This window comes from Macaca nemestrina, chromosome 10, assembly GCF_043159975.1.
Source record: "Macaca nemestrina isolate mMacNem1 chromosome 10, mMacNem.hap1, whole genome shotgun sequence".
Taxonomy (NCBI): domain Eukaryota; kingdom Metazoa; phylum Chordata; class Mammalia; order Primates; family Cercopithecidae; genus Macaca; species Macaca nemestrina.
Window position 1 is genome coordinate 121,188,461 of NC_092134.1, and position 15,857 is coordinate 121,204,317.

Sequence of the window (15,857 nt, forward strand, 5' to 3'; positions counted from 1 at the left end):
AACCATCAATCTCCTCATAATCAGATCCCTGACCCCAAGGTCTAGAATCTCTGGACCTAAGCCTCCTAATATTGGCATCTATTTGTCCATCCCCTAAAACCTCCAAGGACCACTGGTCTTGGGGTCAGAAGACAGGGATCTGAAAGCGTATCTTATTATATGATCATATGACAGACATTCTCATTCAGGGCTAACACTTCTTAAAAGCAAAATGAGAGAAATAGACTACATAATTACAAAAGTTCTTCCACCCTATTTCGTGACTCTAATCCTCACTCACTCCAACTTTTTCAGCAACTCCAGTACTACTAGGAATAGTTATAACATTTTCTTTTTCTACATAAAAGGACCAGGCAGCAGAGGGGTAAGCCTCCCACTAGTAGTGGTCTGCTGTGAGCCCCCATAGAGTTTTGTTGTTTATATTGTACCAGGACCATCGCCATAAACTTGAGAGGTGATTTCTTACAATATTTTTTCCACTCCTGTTGGAGGTTTGACAACCAGCAAGACAAGCTGATACATATGTGATTCCATTTTCACCACACATGGGTTCCCATTTTGTCTCTGAACATTTGCATCTTGAGTTGCAATCTGAAAAGAGAGCTCGTTCATGATAAGAGACAGGTTTGGTTCTGAAAAGAAATATAACAATATAAAATATTACCTCTTGGCAGGTAGCACCCGAATATTTTCAAAAAAATCAATGTTCTTGAGTGATATAAATGATACTACCAACAAAATTTGCCTTTTAGAAACACAGTTGTCATCAGAAATGCCAGCTTCTGGTCATGAAATATAAGTTTACTAATAAAAAACTTTCTTTTGAAAGTTATCTTTAGAGGTTTACAAATTCACATGATGTCCAATTCTTAGCTTATAGGTTTCAGTCTACTGCCCCTAGGATCGTCTAATATATTTCTGTGCAAAGGTGTACAAAAATAGTTAACAAGGTAGAAGAGTAAACTTTTAGAGCAATTTATGACATTACTTAAATGCATCACAGGTGTGTGTGTGTGTGTGTGTGTGTGTGCAAATTTCATTCAGAATTGTTGTCTAAGTGTGAGTGAAATGGCTGTTGCTAATGGTCCAGTAAAAGCAAAAATAGCCAATCAGTTATCAGTTAATTCTCTTTCGGTGTTTGCAGGAGTTACATGCCCTCTTGCATATGTGTTACCAATAAGTGCATTCCCAGTTCATTCAACCTTTCTCCCCTGTATCCTACCAGTGTGTAGTGCTCTTTCTTAGCTGATAGCATCCTTTCTTGCTCAAATTCACAAGTAAGTTCAATGACTTACACATTTATTTGTTCATAAAATTTTACTGGAAGCCTAATAAGTGCTAGCTCTGGGAGAATAGGAGATAGTTACAAATATTAATGAGACAAAATTTGTCCCCCTTCAATGGACTTTTTTGAGTTATTACACAAAATTTTGATTGCATTCTTTCTTTTCTCCTTCATTTTTTTTTGTTCTCTGCCATTTGCTCTTATATTTACCCTTCATCTCTCCCAGTATTCTCTCTCCCTCACTTTTTTTTTCTGTCACATGAATGGCCTAATTCTTCTGCTTTTATCCTTTTTATTATTCATATCCCTCTATTCTTCTCAAAGGGAACTTTTGCAATGGTAAGTCATTTCTATCTGCACCATATATGCCATTCACTGGTCCTCCATACTTCATTCTTTCTGTTCCTTATTTTCAAATGTGTTTATTTATTTGTTTATTCCTCCTCTTCCCCCCCCCATTTTTAAAAAAAATATTTGAGGAGCTTAAACAAACAAGAAATACACTGAAATATACAATCAACAGAGGTAGGAACTACTTTTTTATTCACTCCCATATCTCCAGAACCAAGAATAATTCCTGTCACACAGCTAGCTAAGAAACAAAACTTCTAGTAAGTTAGTCAATAAAAAAAAAAGATACTTTATTTTGGAGAGAGAAATTAATCACTTGGGATTCTGCCTCTGAGAAGTATTGTCATTAATGATGGCAACCATAATTTCTTAATTAATATAATACTCCGTCTAGTAGAGCTGGTATGATGAATTCTGTCACCTCAAAAGTACAAACCAAAGACCTCTGAGATGTCTCCAAATAGTGTGAAAGGGTACTGCACTAGGCCTTCCGAGATGTGCTATAGGAATGTTTAATCCTATTCCCTTCCATAAAATTTTAATTGTTAACTGAGACTGTTTGTAATATCTGAAAGTATAAAACTTGCTCAAATTCACACTGCTTGCTAGTAACAAACCTGAAAACAGAATCCTGCAAGCCCTCTTGATTGTAAATTCCTATGTCACATCAGAGTTATCCTTGTTATTGCAGAAGAGAGATTTCCTCCATTATCATATCTAAGGCTTGTCTTCAGTTTTCCTATTGAATATCCAGGTCAAGACAGCGTTTGGAATAATGCAACATGGAAAAACCCATGGGAACCATTTTATATTTTATAAAGAAAAATATTTTATATTATTGAGAGTAAGTTTAATTTATCACCAGGAGCAGGAATCAACAACATACATGTTTTCTGAAGGATGTGCTGACAGTAGATTTGTAATTTAGAATTTTAATTATAAGAAGAGTTTTGACAAATATGCCAGAATGTTTATACCCAAATGAGATTTTCTTTCAAAATAGTTATTTTGAAAGATGAGAGCTTTTCCTTAAAGGTTAAATCTTTGCCCTTGTTAAGAATATTCTCAAAAATATACAAAGAAATTTCAAAAGAAGAGCCTTAGAATGTATTAAACAACAATAGCATTACTGCAATAGTTATAGTCTTTCAAAGTGACTGCTTTGAAGAGACTAGTACTCACTCAATGTAAATGTTACCTTTTGTTTCTTTAAAATATTTAATCTTTGATTATGCGGGAATACTTTTAATGGGAATCTCAAAGTTTACTTTTGTTGTCTGCTTTGTGTTTACTTTTGGCTTAGAAATTATAATGTAGAAAGAACGTTCTACTTTGAGTCATGCCTGTGTTCAAGTCCCAGATCCATGCAGTTGCCTTTAAACAAGGATAACAAAACTAACCTCATCAAGGTGTTCTGAGGATAGAAATGAGATCATGAAAGTTAAGGTGTTTTGGAAATCACAAACTATAAAGTCCTCAACAACTGTCCCTCTACTGTGAGGATTTCTGGGACAGTTAAAGATGGCGCTGGGCTTCTGCTGTCTCCAAATGGAAGAATCTTCTTCCATTTCATGGTTACAAGTAACATTCTTAATCCACATCACTGACTTTCACTAAGGCAGCACTACACTCAGCTGAGTCTAACAATGTGGCTGTGATAACTCCCAGAAGCCATAACTTATGAACTTTGCATTAACCAATTTTCCTGAACATTGTAGACGGCCAAAACTATAACAGGTGCTCATTTAGCAGCAGGTGAAACCAGGTTAATAAAGGTGATGGAAGTTGGAACATAGAGACAAGACAGATAAGCAGTGAAGCAAGAGTAGGAAGGGAGATGGACAGCAGGCTGTAAGCAAGAAGCCACAGAATAGGCAGGAAACAGAATATAGTGTCAGGAGTGTTTGCCTTTGAGCCACAGGCAGAGTTTCAGGTGGCTAGGCAGATACACTTGGAGAGGCCTTCGTGGCACAGGATGGAGGCTTGATATTTTTTTAGAAAACAAATAATGCATATATAGGTGAAATGATGAAGAGAGTTACCTCTGGAAACTCATGTTAAGTGGTAGAGTGATGGGAAAGACTCTCAATGGGCAAGGACAATATAGGCCCTACAAGATCCAACCTTGTATTGAGAGAGACTCTGGAAACCAAGCAATGTAATCACCCACCTCATACAAGATGACAGGCCTGAGGGCATCACTAAATATTCTCCTGACCAATTGCAAGACTCTCAGCTAAAGAGAACTTTTATGGGGAGCACTGGGTTGAAGGACAGACACTCTTTCCTGAAACTTTACATGATTCAAGCACAACAGCAACTATGGAGGATTGCAAAGAGGTAACTCCAGTTCCTCAGATATCCAAAGGAGAAAAAAACTATTGTTTCCATGAATGGCACATTTATTTTGTGTCAGGCAAGTAGTATTCACTTTCATGTATGTTAGCTTGCTTAAACCCTACAAAGGTTTAAAAGGTAGTTATTCTGTTTTTAAGATGGGAAAATTGAAATTGGATTAGTTTAAACCATATGTACATCATTTCATTAAGAATAGACAGAGGCATGATTCAAGGTTTGTATTTCCACTATCATGTTTTTCTAAATTAATCAGGTTGGTTCTCTAGTGTAAAATACGGGTTTAGCAATTTTTGTATTTCTCTAAAATCAAAGGAGATGACAAATTCTGGTGACAATAACAGATTCTAAATATTGTCAGTTATTCCATAGTTGTGATGTTTAAAAATCAAATTCCTTTTTGCAGCTCCACCAATAATTGATTTAGTTAAACAAACCAATATCCTCAAACTATTTAATGAGGGAACATACCCTTGGTAGGAGACAGTTAGTCCTGCCACATCAGAATTTTCACAGCCCAGTGCAAACAGGGAAAGGAATAGGAGGTAACCAAAGACAGATGATCCCAAGTAGAGTTTTGCAGCTCCACACACACTGATTCTGAATTTTTTCATAGCTATCCCCCCAGAGAATATTCCAAGGGCCACTGCTGGAATGTTGATGAGCCCTGAGAAATGAGAAAAATATATCATTTGTGAATCTCTAAAAAAGATCTGAGTGCACTAACACAAACTTTCTAAAGATTATTTTGTCACTTTAAATTATAGAAATATTCAGTCACTATCATCTACTGACATATACAAAGGGTGTATGATGAGTGTCTAGGTTATAGACTAATGGTGGTACAACTGTACAGTCTCAGGTTCTGTCTAGCACAATGTCTAGCACAGAGTATTAAATTAATAAATACCAAATGAATCAATACATCTTTCTGGTCTTTCTGGTCCAATTCCAGCATTAACAAGCACAATTAGGTGCTCATTAATGTTCTTTAACATTGTATATAAAAAATAACAGGCACATAGAATATAGAAAACTTTTTTTTTTAAGTCTTGGTTTCTATTTTCTGCCTCCCACCCTGGCAAAATTTGTTTTTGTTGAGCCATCTTCTTAGCTTTGAGTGTGGTATCCTTCCTAATAACAACCACTACCACCTATATTTATTTGCTTATAATGTACCAGCCACTGAACTGAGCATTTGATATGTTAACATTATCACATTGAATTTTCACCACAACCTTAAGAGTAGGCATATTATTAGCTTCACTTCAGAGAGCTATTTGTTCACAGTCACAGTAAGTGGGCAAAGCAGCTTTGAATGCAGAGAGTCTGATGTCAAGTCCTATGCTTTCAATCACTGCTATGTTGCCTCTCCTTCAGGGGTTTGGGAAATAGTATCCTTGATAAATAGATGTATGTTATCTTTTTTGATAGATGTGCAACCTCACTAGTAATCTAATAACTGTGAGCTGTAAACAATACTAGGAAGAGGTTCAACTTAGTAGTTAAGAGCTTAGACTCTGGAATCCCAGCTGCCTGGGTTTAGATCTCAGTTCCACTGCTGAATAGCTGTGCAACTGCAGGTAATTCTTTGAATGTCTCTAAACCTGTCTCCTCACCTACAATATGGAGGTAATAATAGCATTGTAGAGGTAACTAAATTCCATTATTTATGAAGAGTTATCAGCACAACGTTTAGCACAAAAATATCATGCAATTAATTTCTATCCATTCGATTTACGAAGATGAAAATATTGGAGGTGGGGTGGGGAATGGAACCCTTGTATTGCAAAAGACTTGGGAAAAGAGGCACTTTGGTGCCATATGTTGGATTATAAATGGTGTAACTCTAAAGAAAAACAATCTGGCACTCAACAATAAATAAATTCTCTGCTAATTAGAAATTATTTCTCATATTGTCTACCTATCAGTCATTGATGTCCATGTTTTCTTGAGGTTTTGAGATAATCCATCTCTTTCAAATAATGAAAGGGCTAAAGTTTGCATGTACTCTAGTCAACAGATAAGGTTCAAAGACAAAATCAGCATTTGCTGTAGTAAAAAATAATCTCAAGAACACAAGTCTGACTTACAACCCAATGTGAAATTGTAAAATAAAAATGAAAATACTGACATCTAGTGATAATGACATGCAAATTTTCTTCTTTCTTTCCCTTTTTTTTTGTTTTTTTTAAGTTTATATATTTAGTTTCTTAACAAAGCATCATAGAACCCCAAATATCAACATACAATGGTCTTTGGCTTGCTATTACATTATTTAAAAAAATATATTGTGGGAGATCAGTCAGAGTGGCAGAAGAAATTATAAGAATAGAAAGAAGCAGACCCTCTTGGAAGACCTAGCGTGGTTTGCATAACTTCAGATAGTTTGGCTGAAGGCAGCCAGATTCTCTTTTCAGGAACCAGAGAGCTTAGCGTGCAGATACAAAGGAATATAGGGGAGTTTATCTAAATAGCTTATTTACTCATGTGATCCTAAAATCAACCTTTGATCGCAGGCAGGATGGCCATCTCCGGGGTGGGGGGCAACCAGGTTAATTACCCACAGGTGTGTTGACTCAAAGCCTTTGCCAATTAAATCTGTACTAAACAAATGCAAGCATTACCAGCTTGGAGGGGCAGCAAACTCTCTTGGGCCCGTAGTGCTGGCAGCCCCCTGGCCCACTGTTATAGTGATTATCTGTGTCTGAGTATGTGTCTCAGCTGTCATGCAGCTGGGGACTGCAGGACAGAGCCCTGCAAAATATTTCTAACATGCACAGATGATAACAAAGGGACATTTTGATTCATCTGTTTTTATTTGACCATAGGTTGTATAAGTTAACATTTAAATTATCATATTAGAAATCAGCCCACCTTAAAGGGGGCATGATCATGAAGTTAGCGAAATGAAAAAGAGAAGAAATGCTAACTTTTGCTTTTCCATCTGAACTGAAGTTCCTGGGTATGGTAAGCAGCAGAGATGAAAATCTGGAAACCTGAACAGCCAAAAGTCAACTTAGAGGCACCTGATTACTATTTTAAAAACAATGAATAGATTATAGAAAATATATCAACAAACCCAGTTATTTAGGGCCCAATTAATTAATGTTAATGTTTTCTCCTAAATTTTCTGATTTTTTAAAATGTGGAAGTAGATAAAATTAGTTTTCCCTTTGTTTCAGGTTTCATCTTCCTTCTCCCGAAGTAAGTGCTGCTATGAATTTGATATATATCCTTGAAGTGCCTACTTTTACACACACATATACATGCAATGAATATATAAAACATAGTACCTGACTATGAATGCCTTCCACAAAGCCAAAGCTGACACAAACAACAGAGTCCTACATTTTCACTCTCAATTCCATCTCCAAATTGGTTTATGAAAAAAGTATCTTCTGAAAACCAAACTCCGAACTGAAACCTTCAGAGCATCTTTCTAGCATTTTATTTTATTTTGTAAAGTACCAATTGAATCTGGTACTTAAGGAGTAATAACACAAGGTGTAGCCTTGTCTGTAGCTATGTGCCTTGTTGGATTCCATTGACATCCCCCACCCCCAGCAGCCTAGAATAGCCTGAGAACTGAAATGAGATAATCCTGGGGACATCTGCACCCTCAGTATAAATTATTAAAAATCAGGAATATCCTTTCCTGATTTACCTCTTTTTGGTGAACAGTGTTTCCTTGAAACTTCCAGAATCAGAATATTTCTTGACTCCAGATCCTTCCGCACAAGATATTTGCTTTGATAAAAACCTCTACCCTCTTTCTCACATTTTCATCTTTTAATACTTTCTTATCCTTTTCTCTTGATTCAGGTATCATCATCTTCTGCTTGAGAATTCTTCCTGGCTCCAAGATTAGGTTTGTTCTCCCAGAGTACTCTGAGCTTCCCCCAAGTAGAGTTCCTCCTCACAGGTTCCACCAGTCATATGGGGCTTCCAGGGGACACATTTGGCACCAGGACTCACAACTTGGTCATCAGAACCTCATTTTCTCACTCATCAGGTGTTCCTTGTGCAGGGGCCCAGAGGCAGCAGACTTGATGCTTTAACAATTACCTGCTAGTTTTTTCAATTCATGTATCCCAACCTCCAACCAAACCCTCAAAGAAAGAACGGTGAATTGAATTGAATCCCATGTTCTTCAACGGTTTCCAATAAAATGTGCTAAATGAATAAACCTTAGTGTATTAATTTATAGCACTTCTCCTGATATCTTACTCTCCTATTTCAAGATAACTAAATTATAATACAATTCCAAAAAATATTAGTACATTTCAAATATAATGTTGGTTTGATTCTCCCTTTCAAATTTCACAGGATGTATTAAGTTGTCCATGGTGGGTCAAGTTGATGACAAATTTCCTTTACATCATATAAGATGTGTTTCTTCCCTCCCCAGGCTTCTCTTTCATTTTAGGTATTTTTAAATCATTTAGTGAGATAGAAATTAAACTTTGATTTATTCTCCACCCACATCATAAAATGTGTTGATCTAAAAATTTTTACCATCTACCATCAAGGAAGTATTCCAAATGGAAATATTGATTTACACTAGTGTCTGAAATTTGTTTCAATTTATTTTCTGTGTTTTCTTTTGAATTCAACATGCATATTTACCCAAATATCAGAAAAACTTAGAGAAATTTAAAAGCGCATTTATTATATTGTTATATTTTATTACATAATTATTAGTGTTTTAGCACACTCATCAGGTTAAAGATCTTATTCCTTGAGACTGATGTAAAAAGGAGTTATAAGGGATATGTAAAATGTTTGACTAGATTATAGTAGACTAGGAATTAGAAACTTTGATTTCCATACCGATGCCTTGGATTGAAATAGTTATGAGTTATAATAATAGTACTTGGAGATGTTTTAGAATTTTTCTCCTAGTAAACTTGATGTTATATCCTGGACTTTCACAAGAATAATAATAATGTTTTTTATAAGCAACTGTCCTTCAAATAATTATCTTAATTTTTTCTTACTTGTCTGTGTAACACCTCCAAAAATTGACAGTGATAATCATTGTCATAAATGATAGTTGATATATCTTGTCTACTAGAGGTCTACAAAAGGCATTCTAAGAAATTAAGCAAAAATTACTAAATTATTACAGTCTCTGTATTGAGAAGGAAAAGATAAGATCATTTGTATGTAACTTAATATTTATAGGAGAAGGTTAAATTGAAATAAAGCCACACACCTACAACCATTTCATCTTCAATAACGCTGACAAAAACAAGAAATGGAAAAAGGACTCTGTGTTCAATAAATGGTACTGTGATAACTGGCTAGTCATATGCAAAAGAATGAAACTGGACCCCTTCTTATCATCATATATAAAAATTAACTCAACATGGGTTAAAGACTTATGGGTAAGAATCTAAACTATAAAAATCCTGAAGAAAGCCTAGTAAATACCCTTCTCAGTATCACACTTGGCAAACAATTTATGTCTTTGTCCTCAAAAGCAACTGCAACAAAACCAAAAATTGGTAAGTTAATTAAACTAAAGAGCTTGCACAGCAAGAGACACCATCAAGGAAGTAAACAGAAATTCTACGAATGGGAGAAAATATTCATGAACTATGCATTTGATGAAGATCTAATATCCAGACTTAAAACAACAAGAAAATAGCATATAACTCAATTAAGAAATAGACAACGGACAAGTACAGACACTTCACAAAAGAAAATATGTAGCTGGGTGTGGTGGCTCATGCCTGTAATCCCAGCACTTTGGGGAGTCGAGGCGGGCGGATCATGAGGTCAGGAGATTGACACCATCCTGGCTAACACGGTGAAACCCCGTCTCTACTAAAAATACAAAAAATCAGCCGGGCGTGGTGGCGGGCACCTGTAGTCCCAGCTACTCGGGAGGCTGAGGCAGGAGAATGGTGTGAGCCCGGGAGTCGGAGCTTGCAATGAGCTGAGATCGGGCCACTGCACTCCAGCCTGAGCAATAGAGAGAGAGAGACTCCGTCTCAAAAACAAACAAACAAACAAACCCAAAAACAAACAAACAAACAAACAAAAAAACATTTAAGCAGCCAACAGAGATATGAAGAAATGCTCTCAGAAATAATCATCACAGAAATGCAAATAAAAACCACAATGAGAAACCATCTCACACCAGTCAAATGGCTTTTGTTAAAAAGTCAAAAAATAACAGATGTTGGTGAGGCTAAGGACAAAAGGGAATACTTGCACAATTTTTGGTGGGAATGTAAATCAGTCCACTATTTTGGAGAGCAGTTTGGATATTTCTCAAATAACTAAGAGTTGAACTAACATTTGACCTAGCAATCCATCAGTGGGTATAAGTCGAAAAGCAAATAAAGTATTCTATCAAAAGGACACATGCACCCATATGTTCATCACAGCTCTATTCACAAGAACAAAAATGTGGGATCAGTCACCCATCAACAATGGATTGAATAAAGAAAATGTGGTACATATACACCACGGAATATTATGCAATCATAGAAAGAATGAAATCATGCCCTTTGCAGCAACACAGATGGAGCTGGAGGCCATTATCCTAAGTGAACTAACTCAGAAACAGAAAACCAAATACCACATGTTCTCACATATCAATGGGAGCTAAATATTGAACACACATGGACATAAAGTTGGGAACAATAGACACTGGGAACTACTAGAGAGGGAAAGAAAGGAGAAGAGAAAGATTGAAAAGTTACCCATGCTCACTACCTGGGCGACAGGTTCAGTCATACCCTAAACCTCAGCATTATGCAATATAGCTTTGTAACAAACCTGCACTGTACATGTACTCCCTATTCCAAAATGAAAGTTGAAAAATAAAAATAAATAAATAAATGACAAAAGAAAAAATGCAAATCTAGCTGTCTATCCAAATTTCTTCCATTAAAAATCTTTTAAAAATTCCACAAACTTTAAAAAGCCAAATCATTTCACAATATGCTTCCCAGCCTTTGAATTTAAATTTTATTGTCATTTATTTTCCTTTAATATTTTTTCTACAAAGTTAAAGTAATTAGCATGAGAAAAAATGCTGTCTCTAAACTTTAGAAAGAATGTGGCTAACATTTAAAAACATGTACAGCAAGGCTAAGTTGTCGTTGTAACTGTTGGCCCTTGAACATGTCAGGAGATTTCTGTTTATTCTCCCCTCCATGGTATGTCAAATGTCTTCTCTCAAAGAAGTAAGGAAGTATGCTTCTTTGTGTCTGTCTCATATTTTATTGCAGGAAGATCATTATTCCATAGCTCAAGTTAAAAAAAAATTAAGAAAAAAAGAGAAAGGTTGAAGAAGAAAGACAGAAATAATATTTATTGAATGAGAGATATATGCATTTACCATGCATTTTATCTGTATACTCTCATCTTTATTTCAACCTAGTGATATATCCATTTTCACCATTGTACAAATATAATCAAAGTAAGAGTGAGAGGATATTGAATAACTGGCCCGCTTACCCTTAGTCGGCTGCACCCCATACTTACTAATGTGAAACCAAGATGATCTCAGGAACAATCCTAGCTATAATGATGTGAAATTGTTAAATACTATTACTTATCTCTCACAAAAGTATTTGAATTATCTGTAGACATGACATGTCAGAAACTTTGAAGAATAGAGTTTTAGGTAAATGCAAATTAAACCACCATGAAATACCACAACCCACCCATAAGAATGGTTACAAGGAAAAGAATTAACAATTCCAAGTGTTGATAAGGATATGGGGCAACTGGAATGCTCTTACATTTCTAATAGGAGTATAAATTTGCACAACTTCCTTGTGTTTTGGCAATATCTACTCTATTTAAACACATATTCTCCCTCTGACTTAGCAACTGCATTTAGCAATATAATATATATTATATATATTATATTATCTATTATAGTACTATAAATAACTCTTAGCTAAAAGCAGAAAACAACACAAATGTCCATTGCACTTCAGGGTATAGCCATGAAAAATGAGCATAGTGGTCCACCAATAAACATGCGGAATGTTGTTTTCTGCTTTTAACTATTATAAATATATTATTTATAATAGCATTATTATTATACATTATAGTATATGTAATATACTATATGTAATACCATATATTATTACTATATTACTATAGTATTACCATATATTTATATATTATATTATCTATATTATATATAATATACTATAAATTATAATATAGTATATAATACTATCTTATTATATAGTGTAATATGCTATAATAAATTATAAATAATATTTTATATATTATATTAACATATTAAAACACATATTTTTATTTGTATTTTTTTCACGTTTATATTTAAAATACTATTATAAATAATAATTATATGATTTATAATACTATTATAAATAACTGTTATAAAAATAGCTATAATTATAAAAACAATTATAATAATTATTTTATATATTATATACAATAGTTATAGGTCATGTTGTATATATTTATTTTATATAATTTATTATTATATTTTATAACATATAATATATACAATATATAATTAATAAATATTACATAATTAATATATATTACATGGTTTAAATATATATTTTATAATGTAATCATTTATAATGCTATCATAAATTTATAATATAATCTATACATATACATATAAAATCATAATTTCTAATGCTATTATAAATGTATATATAATTTTCATAATATATAAAATTGTATATTATTTATAATATTATTATATTATCTATTATAATATTATAAATAACTATTAGTTAAAAGCAGAAAACAACAGAAATGTCCATCAACTATAAAATGAATAAACAAACTGTGGTTTATTTATGTAATAGGATATGACATAGCATGAAAAAGAATATACCACTGCTATACACAAGAGAAAATGATCTCATAGATTTCACTTCAGTTGAAAAAAGCTAGACACAAAAGAGTATATAATATGCCATTTAATTTATATGAATTTCAAAAACAGGCAAGGATGGTCTATGATAATATAGTTTAGGATAGTTATTAGCTTTGGGGAAAAGTATTGACTGGTAGGAGATTTAAGTTTTCTGGGGAGCTAAAATATTCTATATATTCTGAATGCTGGATGTGACACACACACACATATATATACACACACACACACATATATATGTATCCATCTGAACTGTTTAAGGTCTGTAGACTTACTCTTGATAAGTTATATCTCAGTATACACATAAAAATGAAATAAAATAAAGTCTCTCTTAAACTTTAAATCCTCATCTATTCATGTTGAAATCAATATAAAGCATTGATTAGCATGCATGGGGTATTGGAGAAAAAAGCCACAAAATATTTCTTTAGTAATAAAATTAGTAATAAATAAGCCAATAAGAAATAAAATTAATTTGAACCAATTGATGTTAAAAGTAAAGATGTTCAGTGATGTAACCTTAACATCAAGAATTTTGGAGAAAAATCTTTTAAACTAAGAGTCAATTATATTAGCATGTGCTATGTGCCCATTACCAAGATTATCATAGAAAAATTATATCTCCTAAAATACATTTGGCTGTTTTTTTTTTTTTTTCTCCTTCCAGGTCTCTTTCAGAGGTAGAAATATAGAGTGATTTTTTACAATACTAAGAGAAAATTATTTTATACCACTGGAGTCTCTTATCATAAAGGAGTATGTCCCAAGAAACAAAATATTTTATGCCTTGAAATAGTAACATTAAATAATATCTTTGTGGATTAAAGAAATGAATCTAGATTTTTTTTAAATATCTAATTACTTCCACAGTGGTAGTCATCATGTATTTGTAGGTTCTGGTTTCTCTTCTTTCATTTCTTCATACTTTTCTATCTTTTTATTGACCATGTTGCTAGAAACACAACCCTTTGAACTAACCCAGTTGCCAGGAGTCAGAAAAGTTTTTTGACTGTGAAAATGCAAGCTTTGTTTTGGAATGAACATCTTTTAACCTATCTCATTGTCCATTTTATATAATCCTGGAAACTGTTCATGTAAAATGGTCACTGTTTTGAGGCTTTCACTACACTTAAAAGACAAATATCCAGTATTATTAACAAATTCCTCATAAAATGCATGTTTCATCTCTATGATATCACTTCAAGAACTGCGTGCTCTCTGGGCTACTTACCCACAGATGCGAATAATTCTTGCTACAAAATTATTGCTACTTTTTGAGCTCATCTAAAATGTCATAAATGACCTAAATCTTGGAACAATCTTCTCTAAGATTCCCGAGTTAATCAGGTACATCTAAGAGAGTCCCTCTGAGGAAGCATGAAAGGCAGATGAGCCTACCGATCACAAAGTTGGCCCTGGAGGATGACTGTCCATACTGCTGCTCAATGTACTTTGGTTTGTACGTCACCATGCCGAACAGAGAATTGAACTGAACAGTGCTTGTACATAAATAGAGGAAGTATACTGGATTTCCGAAAAGATTCTTCAGTGATGGAAGAAAATCTGTAAAACAAAAATAACAGACTAATTAAAGTTGCTGTCATGCATGGAAGAAGAGGTAGCTGTGGTGGCAGGACTTTCCATTGTCACAGAGTTTGGAAGTAGTCATAGTTTGGCGCACACATACACTATGTATAGTAAGCCACTGGCATGCATCAAGCCTGCGATCTGGCTAGGTTCAAATCCAGACATAGGCACTCATTTCTACAGACGTGCAGTAGATGGTTATATTAAAAGGTAAGAGTCAGAAAAGAACAGATTCCTCCAACTGATGTGGGCAAAAGATGAAAAGGATGAGAATACTCCCTCATCATCCAGCTGGGAGTCACAGGCAGGACATAAAGACCTTCACTTTTCTTGTCTCTATTCCTCAAACTTATCTTGTGGTCAAAGAGAAAGAAATATGAGAGTTATCTCCATTTAATATGTGAATTTTAGTGTGAGAAATGAGCATTGATCTTTTCCCTTTTTCCTGTTATGTAGACTACCAATTAGACATGTGAAGAATTTCTGCAAATGTAACTATTGCTTGAAGGGACATGAAGAGAGGCTCCTCATTTCCATGAAGGGGGTTCATTAGAACACTGGGTTTTTGCCTACAGAACACTCACCCCTCTGATCATTGGTGAGAGACATGCATTGATATACATCTCTCAAATGAATAGATCTTATCTGTAGAAAGGCTGCCAACCCTGAAGATTAAGCCTTTTATTTTCTGTATACACAGAGTTACAGGAAGCAGCAATCCTACAGACAACTGTAGGATCTAAACTGAGGAGATGTGAGAGGGTGCGGACATCAGCAGGAAAGGCTGTCAAGCCTTTGGTCGTTGGTCGTGTACTGCAATCAGTTGTTCAGTAATAAAGCTGACATCATTTTCCAGTTTTGCTTCTGATATGGTTTCTCAATTTTTTTAATACATGAAGGGAAGTGAAGGATATAATTTATAAATCTCCTTAAGTCCCAACAGAAAAATGAAAATACTTCAAAACTGAGAATTTTACTTACCTCTTGCCATTTCCATTATTTTTACATTTTCTCCCTGGGGTGTTTGGTAGTCTGTGTGATCATCTCTAATAAACTTGGATTTCTCAGAGGAAGAATTAGAATCCTCTCTACTTTGGGATCTTGGTAAACTCTTTGGTAAATACCAGAAAGGCACAGCTGCAAGAAGACTTATGATTCCTGCTATTAGATAGCCAAGCCACCAGGCTCCTACCCACTGGGGATCTTTTGGGGTAATGGTTATGTGATCTGAAAGACAGAGGAGATGGCTAAGTAATACAAACAGCAAAGCTAATATGTTAAAATAATCTACTTAAAAATAAATTATTGCAAAACTCTATAACATCATAAAAATACCTAATAATTCATCTATGCTATTTTTTTTTTTTGATCTGGATATTATCACAGGCA

General features: G+C 34.3%; 1 protein-coding gene across 5 annotated transcripts in view; it reads right to left on the bottom strand.

Annotated features, from left to right (window-relative positions):
• LOC105481248 (solute carrier organic anion transporter family member 1C1) overlaps positions 1–15,857 on the bottom strand; it is a 59,986-nt gene that overhangs the window by 18,548 nt on the left and 25,581 nt on the right. For all 5 annotated transcript variants that reach the window (XR_011609296.1, XM_024792792.2, XM_011740697.3 and 2 more), the window contains 4 exons: positions 15,450–15,695; positions 14,280–14,444; positions 4,463–4,658; positions 467–632 (listed from right to left, as the gene is read on the bottom strand). Coding sequence is in view for 4 of the 5 variants with exons in the window: in XM_024792792.2 (XP_024648560.1) it covers positions 467–632; positions 4,463–4,658; positions 14,280–14,444; positions 15,450–15,695 (773 nt within the window). In the remaining variant the exon portion in view is untranslated. The remainder of the gene's footprint in view (positions 1–466; positions 633–4,462; positions 4,659–14,279; positions 14,445–15,449; positions 15,696–15,857) is intronic.